This window comes from Phocoena sinus, chromosome 2 (genome assembly GCF_008692025.1).
Source record: "Phocoena sinus isolate mPhoSin1 chromosome 2, mPhoSin1.pri, whole genome shotgun sequence".
NCBI classification, from domain to species: Eukaryota; Metazoa; Chordata; class Mammalia; order Artiodactyla; family Phocoenidae; genus Phocoena; species Phocoena sinus.
In genome coordinates this window covers 177,576,792-177,588,892 of record NC_045764.1, presented here as the reverse complement: position 1 = coordinate 177,588,892, position 12,101 = coordinate 177,576,792, and the positions used below count along the sequence as shown (strand labels likewise).

Sequence of the window (12,101 nt, the reverse complement as noted above, 5' to 3'; positions counted from 1 at the left end):
GTGGGCCTGGGGGGCGATGGAATAGGCCTGGGAGCCCAGGGCAGGGAAGACACTGCGTTTCCTGCACAGGGTTGAATCTCAGAGGCCTTGGCAACTGGAGAGGGAGATGGCGGAGGGGAGACAGGCAGAGGTCCCAGAGGGGCAAGGATGGCACGAGCCTCCAGAGGGCTGGGGTCTTGTGAAGGGCGATGGGGACACATGTGCTTCCCTTCCTGGCCCGGCTGGTGGGGGCTGATGGGAGAAAAGGCTCATCCGTGCCCCCTGAAGGAAAGCAGAGTCTGCGCGGGATGCTCAGGTGGGACCAGGCGAGGGGCCGCCCTGGGGAGGAGGAGTCTGCCCTGCGATGGAACGAGGGCGATGGCGGCCCCTGTGGGGGGGTGTGGGCAGAATGGTGTCAGGCCTGCAGGCTCTTGAGGAGGGCGATGTCCCCAGAGCTGTGGCTCTGAGTGCCAGGCGGCCCACAGCCCATGGGTTGGAGGGCAAAAATGGAAATATCAACAAATGTCACTGACAAAAAAACTGCAGTGACTCATCTGGATCCGGGCAGAGCCAGGCTGGGACCTGGGCCTCCCGGCTCCTAGGCCAGGGTCCTCCGGCCTCCATGCCCTTCTGAAACACCAAAGGTGCGGGTTGGACTTTGTCCCCCAGCTTCACATGTAGAAGCCCTGACCCCCGGGACCTCAGAACGTAACTGCATTTGGAGATGGGGTCTTTACAAAGGTAATCAAGTTAAACTGGGGTCACTAGGGTGGGCCCTAATCCAGTCTGACTCACGACCTTATAAGAGGAAGAGATGAGGTCAGAGACACGCACAGAGGGACGACCACGTGAGGACATGGAGAAGACGGCGTCTACACGGCACGGAGACAGGCCTCGGGAGAAGCCAGCCCTGCACCTCCAGGATCTGGGATTCCAGCCTCCAGGGTATCAGACAGTGATGCCTGTTGTCTAAGCCCCTGCCTGTGGTGCCGTGTGACAGCAGCCCTAGCAAACTAGTACCACCAGTGAAGAAACCAATGACAAGCTGTGATATTATGATTTATAATAAGAAATACAGGGAATTCTCTGGCTGTCCAGTGGTTAGGACTCTGCACTTTCACTGCCGAGGGCCCGGGTTCAATCCCTGGTTGGGGAACTAAGATCCCCCAAGCCACGCAGCGAGCGCAGCCAGAAAAAAAAAAAAGAAATACATATTTGGTCTTCGTCCCTGTTTCTGGCACAGAGCCCCTAAAACCCTCGGCATTTCCTAAGTGAAGAGAGTCGTCAAGGTGTCTTCTGTTGTGTGAATGAGGTGACTTTGGAAGCACCTGAGGGTGGGGCCTGCTTGCCAGGAGAACCAGCCACGTGATGACAGGGGTGGAACTGTCAGTCCCCACCCACCCCACCCCCCATCCCTGACCTCTGGGGAGGGGAGAGGGGCTGGAGGTGGAATCAACGGTCAATGGCCAGGGACTTCCCTGGTGGCGCAGTGGGTAAGACTCTACGCTCCTAACGCAGGGGGCGGGCTCGGGTGAGATCTCTGGTCAGGGAACTAGATCCCAAACGCATGCCACAACTAAGGAGCCTGCGAGCTGCAACTAAGACCCGGTGCAACCAAATAAATAAATATAAAAAAAATCAATAGCCCATGTTTGCATCAGTCATGCCCACACATGCAGCCTCCATGATACCCCAGAAGGGTGAGGTTCGGAGGGCTTCCTGGCTGGTGAGCCCGTGGAGAATAGGGGAGAGTGGCTCATTCAGGGGGAGCCTGGAGGCTCACACCTTTCCCCACACCTCGTCCCGGCACCTCTTCCGTCTGGCTCTTCCTGAGTTATATTCTTTTATAATAAGCCGGTGATCTAGTAAGTAAACTTTTCCTAAGTCCTGGAGCCACCCTAGCAAATTAATCAAACCCAACGAGGGGTCGTGGGAACCTCTGCTCTATAGCCCAAGGGTTAGAAGCACAGGTGACGACCTGGCGTCTCAAGTGGGTGGGTGGTCTTGTAGGGCTGAACCCTTAGCTGTGGCATCCGAGCTTTACCTGGATAGATAGTGTCGGAATGGAGTTGAATTGTAGGACGCCCAGCTGGTGTTAGAGAATTGCTTGCTGGAGGAATGCGAACGCCCCCCCCCCCCAACACACACACACACACACACACACACACACACACAATGGAATTGGGTCCAGAACCTAACTTTCAAGGCCTCAGCTGTCTGCTCAAGGAGGCAAGGGAACAGGTTTCTCTTTACACAGATTTCTGTTCAAATTGGTGAAAACAAACCCATCTGGGTCCAACTCAGGGAGGCGAGGCCCTGCCCCCGGATTTCGTGAGATCCCTCAGGTCACTGACTTCTCTGCAGGGCTACCTGCTAGCCTGGCCGGAGCCGGGGTCAGGGGGCCTGGACACTGTCAGCCCAGCCAGTTTCCTCTCTGAACGGCCCCTGCCCGGCCCCCGCCCTCCTGCCAGCTGTCCTGGACTCCTCGGTCCACGTCGCCCCCCCCTCCAGAGCCCTCCAGGGGCCGAGCAGGGACAGCTGCGGGGGGTGCATGCGGGGTGGCCCAGGAGGCCTGGGGCCCAATGGCGACGCTCCTCCAACTGCCCTCCCGTCACACTACGACGACCCAGCATGGCCAGCACTCCAGGGACTGGCTTGCCTGCTCCGTGGGGCACTGTGGCCAAGCCCTCCACCCTCCGCCCTGGGTGGGCATTGTCAGCAGCAGCGCTGCCCGTGTGCCCATTGGACGGTGCCCCAGACTCCCCTCAGCAGCTGTCTGCCATGCCTCGGTGCCTGTTCTACAAGTGAGGACATGGAAGGGGGGAGAGGAAGGGACCCGGGGACGGGGACCGAGGAGGGCTTCTCTCCGTGCTGGTGCTGGGAGGCCGGGTGGCCTGCGTCGGGTGGGGAAGGCACAGACATCTTCCTTTCTGAGAGGGGGGTGGGGGGTGGGGGGGGGAGGGGGAGGGGACTGAGAAGGTCCTGGAACTTGAGGGCGCAGGAAGCGGGGCGCAGATGCTGCGGCGCCACTGGGAGGACGTCACCGTCTCCACCACTTCTCGGCTTGTAGATATCGAGCACCGGGCCCTCAGCTTGGAAACTGGCTTAGATGAAGGGTCAGTTTCCGTGGGGACCCGCCACAAAGGCAGTGGTGGAGGTGACCGTGGACGTAGGGGAGGAGGGGGAGGGGAGGTAGAGTGACCATGACAATGACAATGGCCGTGCAGGGTTGGGCGTTGAGAAAGGAGCCACGCGGCTGCCGTGGGAAGAGGAGTGCCAGGGGACCAGCCGAAGCTGGGAAGCAGGGCTGGAGCCGTGTCCGAAGCCTGTGCGTCTGTCCTCGGGTGTCTGAGGATGAACCTCCCTCAGCAGCGGGGATGAACCCAGGGAGGGGCGGGACCAGGTGCGGGGGGAGCGGGCAGCTGGCTGAGCCCCCTGCGCGGGATGGAGGAAACTGGGGAGGGAGGCCTGAGGCTGGCCAGAGCTGCCCTGGCCTCTCCCTGGCTCAAAGCCGGTGGCTTCCCCGGAGCGCCCTGGCCGTCACAGCCCTGCGCCCGCTCGCACACGACCCCTCGCTCTGACGCCCCTGCAGCGGCGGCCCTCGGCCTGGAGCACCCATCTCCGCGTCCACCTGGAGCGTCCTGAGCGCTCACCCTGCCAGGGGGCCTTGGGGAGCCCCTCTTGCCCCGGAGTCCGACCCTCTGTACTCTCCGTGGGCTCCTCCGTACCGGGGGCCGCGTCCAGCACCGCCGGTGTTCCCGAAGTCTGTGCAAAGAGGGCCTGGCTTTGGGACCGCGGGCCAGCGGGCCCCTCCACGAGCCTCCCAGGGGCCAGGCTGGATGCCCTCCCCCCACCCCAGGAGCGGGGGCGACAGCTTCGGGGGTGGGCGTGTCAGTGCGCAGAGTGCAAACGCGGCTGGGCAGAGCCGCCGGCAGGAGGGGTCCCGGAAGCCCCTCCCTAGTCAGCTCTGCGCCCAGGCACATTTTGACTGCCCTCTGCCCCTGCCCGGCTGGCACGGGGCTCTGAGAAGGCCTGGGCTGAGTCATGGGCCCAACTGGGAACATGACAAGGCCTCCCTGCAGGACAGTGGCTTAGGTCCAGAAGGGAGGCTCCTAGGAGCCAGGCTGGGCCAGGGAGGGAAGGTGCCAGGTACAGCCTCCCAGAAGCAAGGCCTTGCACTTGGGGTCAGGACTGGGGAGGCCTCGAAGCTTGGCCCAAGAACCAGCAGCCCTTCTGGCACCAGCTCAGCTCGGGGCAACTTCTGGGGACCTCTAGGAAAGCAAAGTCCCCCCCCACCCCCCGCCCTGCCCTTGGGGTCTGTCTCAGCTCTTCCTGGAGGGTGTTTGGCCAGGACTAGGCCTGGGACACACATAAGGCCATCTGCCATCTGTCCCAGGCCTGGTGAGGGAGGCACAGCTCCCAGGAGGCTCAGGGAAGCACCAACTTCACGCCCCTCCATGAAGCCGCGGGGTGGGGGGTGGGGGGCCCTGGAACACCCGTACACACCCGCCCATCAGCCCGGGCACCAGCTGGGCTGGCTCAGGGATCCTGGAACCACCAAGGGGCCAGGACCCCCCGGCCCTCTAGACATCAAGCTGGGCTCCACGGGGTGGGGATGGGGGGGCAGCAGGCGCACAGCCCCCTCCCAGGCCTGCCCACCTCTTGTGAGGACCCATCCCGCCCAGAGGGAGGTAGAGGTACAAATGAGGTGTGGAGGGAGGGGAGAGGGCACAGGGTGGGCTCGGGGAGGGGAGGGGGGTGGGAGAGGGCAGGGGAGCTGGGGCTGCCTCTGAATGCAGGGGGACAGGAAGACCCAGAACCACAGGACTGGGAGCCTCAGATCTGAGTCCCAGGGCCTGCGGGTGCTCAGAAGTCACCCCAAGCGAGAAGCCACGAGGCCTCTCACCAGGTCCCAAGCCGCACCCTGCCCCCCGGGACTCCCCTCCCCCAATTCAGGGTTAACGGGGTACAAATCTGGGGAAAGAGTGTCTGTCACCTGTCCACACCCTGCCCCAGTCCACTCCACCCATGAGACACAGCAGGTGGCATCTGGGACGGGGCGCCCCGACTGCCCACCACCCCCACCTGGGTCCCCCGCAAGACCGGCAGTGCCCCCAGTTCCCACATGCACTCCTGTCCCCAGGAATAATCACGGCCATCTCCACCTGGGGTGGGCTTTATTACCACTGTCACTGAGACGATGATGAGAACATGGGAAGACAGCACTGATTTCCAGACCTTCACAGCAGGCGGGCACGTGCACACAAAAGCTCCCGCGGAACGCTAGGCATCAACTGTCCTCTGGGCACCCAGAGCCACCCCCCAGGGGCAGGACAGCAGTGACCGAGGGGCGGGAGGCTGGGCCGCCCGGGAGGACCCCACACAGCAGGCTCCACCCGAAATGCATTTACACACGTCTGTGCTACACGATGGCACGAGATTAGCGTCTTAAATATACTTGTGTGTGTATGTATATCTATTTTATCTGAACCGCGTCACCTATTAAATGTAAAACTGACAACTTCTCTGTACATTAACTTCACAGTAACTGTTTGCAAAAGACAGTGAATCCAGTGTTGATAACTCGGGGCAGGCTTCCTGCCCCAGGAAAATCAATTTCTTCCCCCGGTGGAAACTCCTTGGGGAAAACCAGGCCCGATGCTCACCTCCCCGCTGCCTGCTGGGGTGGGCGCGCGGCTGCTGGTCCGGCTCAGGCCCCGCCTTCGCTGGACACAGGTGCCCACACAGGCAGACTCACACACACACACACACACACACACACACACACACACACACACACACGGAAATCCGGTCATGAAGCACATGATGCCAAGCGTGAGGTCCCACCAGCCCTTCCAGAGGTGGGGGGGGGGGGCGCAGGACAGGCAGAAGCGGAGGTCCCCTTCCCCCAGCTCTCTCTCTGGTCCGCAGGCCAGTTGCCCACACACCGGGAGAGCCGAGGGCTCGCAGGGAGACGGTCCCCGCCTGTCCACCTGCTGCAAAGGCCAATGGTCTTCTCACTCCAGACCAGGCAAACAAATAAATACGACATCAAGTGTTGTCAGGGGCCGAGAAGATCACTTAAACTTGAACTCTGACCTCAGCACCACTTCCAGTCACAGCAGAAAGAGCCCATGCAGCCTGGGGAAACCAGGAGCCCAGGTGGCTCTGCCACCTGCGGGACTCCCAGAAGCTGGGGCAGCCCCACCCCTGCCCACCCCTTTGGGTTCCAGCAGCGAGCCCTGCTGGGTGAGCAGGCAGGCAGGGCGGGGTGCTCCCCACCAAGCACGGATGTGGTGGCCTTTTGCGTTTTAGGAGCTTCAGCCCAGAGGCCCCCCCGCAGCCCCTCCTCGCGAGACGGCTGCTCTCACCCAGGCCCCGCCGTAGGGAAGGGAATCACTGCAAACATGGCTCCTGGTAAAGACAGCAGCCTTCGGCCCCCCTGCTCAGTGCTCTGGAAATGACCAGCAGCTCCAGGGAGACCCTGAGCAGGCGAAGTGACCTTCGAGGTCAGGCCTACCGCTGGCCTGCGGTACTCAAGGCGGGCAGCTGCGTTCCCAGCCCCCTCAGTCCCGCCCTGGGGAGACTCAGAGGCGCCCTGGTGAGCGGCATGGCCCATCACCCACGGGCAGACATCTGGCAACCTCCGGAGGCTCCTTCTGTATCTAAAGAGAATCGTTTCCAAGTCCCCACTTTCTCTGCCCTGCGATACGCTGCGGTCAGGGCCGAAAGCTCTGGAGGGCCGACCTGCCACCCCAGCGCCGGTAACTCGCAGCTTCTGCTGCCCTGGGGACCCTGCTGGGGCCTGCACCCCCGTCACACCAGCTGTGCCCTGCTGGCTCTCACTGTGCCCGGGGCCTCCCTCGCGGGGGCTTCCACTGCCACCCACCAGGAGTAGCTTGTTCCATCAGAGCTCCCTGTCGGGGTCTCCCACTGGCAGCAGCTGTGAGTGTGCACCCGTCACCGAGCGTGGTGCCAGGCTCGCAGGGTACCCCTGAGCCTGCTGGGGAGCTGGTCAGGAAAGCCCCGGGTGGAGGGTCAACGGGCCTGCTCGAGCTGGGGACACGCCTCGGGACTGGCTGGGGGGACGGAGAGGAGGACGGTGCCTGGTCAGGGCACGGCCGGGAGCAGAAGTGAGTTGGCGGAGGCACAAGGCTGGAGAAGAGCTGTCCGTGGGGCTCCCAGTCGGCCCAAGTCTGAGGCCGCGCTCCCAGGGAAGCAGGGCTCTTTACCCGCGGCGGGCCCAGCCTCAGGGGCTTCACCCGCTGAGCTCTGGCCCCTCACACTCCATCCTCACCCCTGCAGCGAAGGTCACACCAGCAGGGACTTGACCAGGCCACAGTGGAACTTGCGGACGTGGCGGTAGAGGTCCCCCGACTGCGTGAAGCGGCGCTCGCACCAGCGGCAGGCGTGGGGTTTCTCGCGCGTGTGCACCACGGCGTGGCGGCTCAGGTTATGCGAGTACTGGAAGCTCTTGCCGCACTGCACACACGTGTAGGGCTTCTCGCCCGAGTGCGTGCGCTCGTGCCTCTTCAGCGTGTAAGTGCAGGAGAAGGTCTTCCTGCAGAGCGGGCAGGTGGGCGCCGCGCCGTCGGGCGAGAGCCGGGCGCGGCCGCCGTCCCGCTCGCGGAAGTGGGCGCTGAGGTGCAGCTGCAGCACGTGGGCGCTGGGGAACAGCTTGCCACACAGCGGGCAGAGGCAGAGGCGCCCGCCCGGCCGCAGCACACCCTCGATCGCCCCCCGCTCTGCCTCCAGCTCCAGCTCCCCACTGCCCACTTCGCTGACCGCCAGCGGCTCCAAGCCTCCGGCCAGGCGCTGGGCTTCAGGAACACGGGGCGGCTGCAGGGGGCTGTGGCGGCACCGAGGGCTTCTGCTGTCCCCTTGCTCGGACGGCGAGTCTGACTCGTCCTTCATGATCGGCTGGGCCCCTGGCTGCATCCGGCTGCAAGGGGGTGTCTGGAGGACGCAGGGTGGGTGGATTGGCTCCCGCCTCGGGCCAGGCTTCAGCGACAGGTCCAGGGCCCGCTCTGACTCTCCAGGAGCCTGCCAGGGGGGAGGCCCCCGTGCCAGTGGAGGGCGCGTGGCCTTGACCCCAGCGGGAGGGAGCCTGGCCTTCTGGGCGGCTGGACAGAGTGCAGGGGACCAGGCAGACAAGGGGCCTGGGGGCTGGCCAGGCAGCTCTGCCCCAGGGGCAGGCGTCTCCAGGGGCAGTGCGCGCTCCTTCTCCCTGAGCCTGTTCTTGCAGACCTTGACGATGTCGTACATGTGCAGGTAGCTGGCCGCGGCCAGGACGTCCTCGATGGGCAGGCTGCGCAGGTCCAGGCGGCCCTCGTACATGAAGTCCAGCAGACGGCCGAAGGCGGGCGCCGTGACGATGTCGCCGTTGAGCCGCACCGTGTCGCGGCTGCCCGCGGGCCGGTCCCTGTAGAAGAGATGGAAGTAGACGCTGCACGCGGCCAGCACGGCGCGGTGGGCCGGGAAGTGCGCGTCGCCCACCAGCACGGTGCAGTCGCACAGGAAGCCCAGCTCACGCTGCTGCCTCAGGCGGCCCAGCAGCCGCCCGCCGTGCTCCGGGAACTCCATGCCGCCGCGGTCATCACCTGGGCACAAACGGGACTCCCGTGAGCGCGCCTGGTGACGCCGCGGCCGCCGCTCACCCCCAGTCGCCCGACCAGCCCCCAGCCCTTCCCGGGTGCGGGCAGCGCGGGGAGAGGGGCGCGGGGCTCCGCGCGCAACTGCCCGCCTGGAGCCGCCCTGGGCACCTGCCCGGAGCAGGAAAAACTCGATCGAAAGTAAACAGGAGCCGCTCCGCCGCGGGGGCGGGTCCCGGGACGCGGGCGGAGGGGGCCGGAGTCGCGCGAACCTGCGCGCGTCCCCGCCAGGAGTGCCCCTCCCCGCCAGGGCGCCTCTGAACTTCACTCCCGGGCGGCCGCCTGCCGCGTCCCCCGACGCCCGAGTCGCCGCGCCACCGCCACCCCCGGCCCGCGCCCCCGCGCCGCCTCCAGCTGCTGCCCGGCCCGCCAGATGCAGCCGCCGCCGCCGTGGGCCCCATTTATGGCAGCGCGGCCGCGGGGAGCGGGCCGGCGGGCGGGGCGGGCAGAGCCGGGCGCCCGCCCCCCGCGCTCACCTCCGCCGCCCCGAGCTCCTCTCCGGCCGCTGCCCGCGCCGCACGCCCTCCCCGGTGCCGCCCCGGCGCGCGCGGAGCTGCGGGCAGCGCGCCCCGGCGGGGAGGGCGCGGGGACGGGGAGGGCGCCGGGCGGGGCGCGCTCCAACTTGGCTGGCCGGGCAGCACCCGCCGCTCGCCCCGCCCCGGAGAGAGCGAAACTCTGGGCGGGGGCTGGAGGGGGCGGGCCGAGGCGACTTCCCGGAGCGGCGGAACCGCTGAGGTCACCCACGCCACCCCTTCCCTGTCCGCCCCGCCCGGCCGGGCCCCGCGCGCCGCCATCTGGGGCGCTGGGGTGGGAGGGGACGCGGGGCGCGGCGCGGGGGGGGGGGGGAGGGGGCTCTCTCGCGATACTTGCCGTCTCGTCCTCAGGGTACCCCCCCCCCCTCATGGGGTCCCAACTGCGCCCGTCTGTTAAGGGACCCCTTCCGAGGACCAGCTCCTCTCCCGGCCAGCGCTGAAGCAAGTCACCCGAAGGCACAGACGGGACACGGCCTCCTGCCACCTCGCGGGGCGCCTGCCCTGGGATGGAGCAGGGGGAGTGGGGGGTCGTAAATATGGCAAAGATGACACCCCCTTTTCGTTGAAAGCCTCGTTTTGAATTCAGGTTAATTTAGCTGGGACCCTCTTCCAAACACTCAGCCGGGTTCTCGACCTTGGAGTCTTGAACAGAGAACTCTCATCTCGTCAGCCCACCCAGCAAAGCCTCTGCTGGGAGCCAGGCGCTGAGTGGTGTATTGGGAAAGCATTGGGGGCTGGGCACGTCCCAGAAGAAGTGATGGGGGTGAGGGGACCATCGCGGTGATGGAGAGAGAGGAATGTGCACCCAGACCCCAGAGCCAGCGGGAAAGCGTTCAGGGAGAGGAGACGCCTTGGAGGGGCTGGGTTGGCGTCCCCCGGGGCTTGGTGATTCAGGTGCAAGGGCACCGTGAAGGTGTGAAGGGACACCCAGATCTGCTGTGTGAAGGAAAGAGCCCGAGAAAAATAGAAGTGGCTTTGGAGAGGTTGAGGCCCCTGGGAGGGGTGTGCTGTTGGTGGGGGTCTTTTCCCAGCCACCCCGGGCGGGCACTGTGGGCCATTGCTCAGCTCTTCACAGCAGTCCTGCTAGTCAGGTGCTCTGATTAGGACACCTGTTTAGGTGGAGGTTCGCTAAGGTGCCCAGGGCCACACAGCAGGCAGTAAGTTGTTGAACCAGGATTCAGATCTGGCAGTGTCCTCAATTCTCACCTGCATAGCCCAGCAGCCGGGGAGGAGTAGAAAGGGGGCCTTGACCAGAAGTGGGGGTGGTCTTGGGGGAGAGGCTGGATTACAAAGGCTGGGACCCCACTGGCCAGGTGTACCAGGGCAGAGGAAGCAGCAAGAGGTGTGGGGAGCCCTCCAGCATGCCCCTGCAAGGCTGGGACCCCTGGGAGGAGGGGGTTCCTGGCTGTGAGATGGGGTGGGAGCCCCCAGGGATCCTATTCAAACCCTGGTGGGGTGGGGGCCTGAGGAGTGGCCAGAGGCCCCAGGGCCCACCGCAGTTAGGACCGAAAGTCTGAGGGAAGGAAAGCCACATTCTTATACTAAAATATTCTTCCTTATCTACCTGAAATTCAAACTTGACCGGACAGCGTGCATTTTTATTTCCTAGGTTCGGCGGTCTCAGCTTGGAACCCTGGACTCACACTGCGCTCAGAGCCACAGAGGCTGCCCTGGCTCCCATGGCCCAGGCGCTCTGGGGATCCCTTCCTGAGGAGGGCCAACCTCCTCCTCCACACCCACGCCCCCCACCCCAGCGGGGGGAGCTGATTTCAAGTCAGCTCAGAGTGAACCCGGAGGGGACTGCCTCCTGCATCAGAGCCCTGCCCCTGCCCCCTCCCAGCCTTGGGCATGACCCTTAACCTCTTCAAACCTTAATATTCTCACCCGCAGAATGGGTAGATTAACTGCGGGGCCTGGCACACAGCAAGACTCCAGGCCCTTTCATGGCCAGTCCTCAGGTTCCACACTTTTCTCCCCGGAGAGCCCTTCCCGGCTCCTCCCCAGTCCTGTCTCTGTACCAGCGTTACCCCCTGGGAGTGGTCCTTCCTGATCACCCCCGCTCAGGTCCCCCCAAACCCACAATCTCCTCTGTGGCCTTAGCCTTCTCCAGAGTGCTCCCCGTGTCAGTGTGGCCTCGGCACCCCCCACTCCCCGCTGTATCCTCGCTGCTAAGAAATTGGCGTGGCACAAAGTGTGGGTGCAGTTGTGTCTCTTGAGTGAAAGCGGGGCAGAGGCATCTGTGCGGGATGTCCACGGGTGCCACCAACCTAATCCCGGCTGCTCCGTCGCGCCCACCTCCCCAGCCAGACGAGGAGTGAGGCCCTGGGGCGGGCAGAGTGTCCTGGCCTGCCCTGCTTGGCTGGTGGGACAGAGGGCTCCTTGGGGCCCTGACAGAGGTTGTGGGGCATGGACAGGGATCGCAGCAGCAGCAGGGGACGCTGCCAGCAAGAGGCTGGGGTTGTGCTGGGTAGGGATGGCTAAAGGAGGAGAAACCTCACTGGGAGGAGGGGATGGGGGAGAGAGGCCCCTGCATTTTTCTGGTCGGAAGGTCTTAAGTCTTCCTGGAGTTAAGTCTTCCTTAAGGCCCAGGAGGGGCCATCCCAGGCAGCCCCGAGATGGCACTCGGCAGCTAGCAGCCCCCCAGCTCCCAGATCCCCTCTTTGGCCTGGTACGGTCTCGGGTACAAGGATGACAGGAGGCTGTCGCAGTGGTGGGGGCACAGCTTCCCTGAACGCAGCCAGCCAGGCGGCCATCTGGCCCGGGAGCTGCCTGGAGGCCCCGCCCTGCAGCTGCTGCTGAGACTGGGCAGCCCGGGGCTCCGGCCCCTGAGTCCTGCCCGATGGCCGGCAGCTGCGGAAGGTGACAGGGCCGGAGGACCCTGTGCTTTAGGAGGGGGCAGGTGGCCTTCCTCCCCAGGGGCCGGTGCAGCAGTTTTTGT

The 12,101-nt window shown here is 64.9% G+C and overlaps 2 protein-coding genes across 2 annotated transcripts; one reads left to right on the top strand and one right to left on the bottom strand.

Moving 5' to 3' along the window:
• Positions 1–5,139: 5,139 nt before the first annotated feature.
• ZBTB42 (zinc finger and BTB domain containing 42) lies at positions 5,140–9,277 on the bottom strand. The gene is made up of 2 exons (XM_032624211.1): positions 9,107–9,277; positions 5,140–8,579 (listed from the first exon to the last, which is right to left on the bottom strand). Exon 2 carries the CDS (start codon positions 8,560–8,562, stop codon positions 7,291–7,293), a length of 1,272 nt encoding a protein of 423 aa, XP_032480102.1. The 5' UTR covers positions 8,563–8,579; positions 9,107–9,277; the 3' UTR covers positions 5,140–7,290.
• LOC116748669 (atherin-like) lies at positions 8,561–9,364 on the top strand. Its single transcript, XM_032621769.1, has 2 exons — positions 8,561–8,600; positions 8,643–9,364. Exons 1-2 carry the CDS (start codon positions 8,561–8,563, stop codon positions 9,362–9,364), a joined length of 762 nt encoding a protein of 253 aa, XP_032477660.1.
• Positions 9,365–12,101: the final 2,737 nt, after the last annotated feature.

Bases quoted from the DNA above. Each gene is read 5' to 3' on its own strand.
- LOC116748669 (XM_032621769.1), top strand. From the start codon at position 8,561: ATGCCGCCGCGGTCATCACCTGGGCACAAACGGGACTCCC. The intron at 8,601-8,642 runs GTGAGCGCGCCT...GCTCACCCCCAG, and splicing joins TGGGCACAAACGGGACTCCC to TCGCCCGACCAGCCCCCAGC.
- ZBTB42 (XM_032624211.1), bottom strand. From the start codon at position 8,562: ATGGAGTTCCCGGAGCACGGCGGGCGGCTGCTGGGCCGCCTGAGGCAG.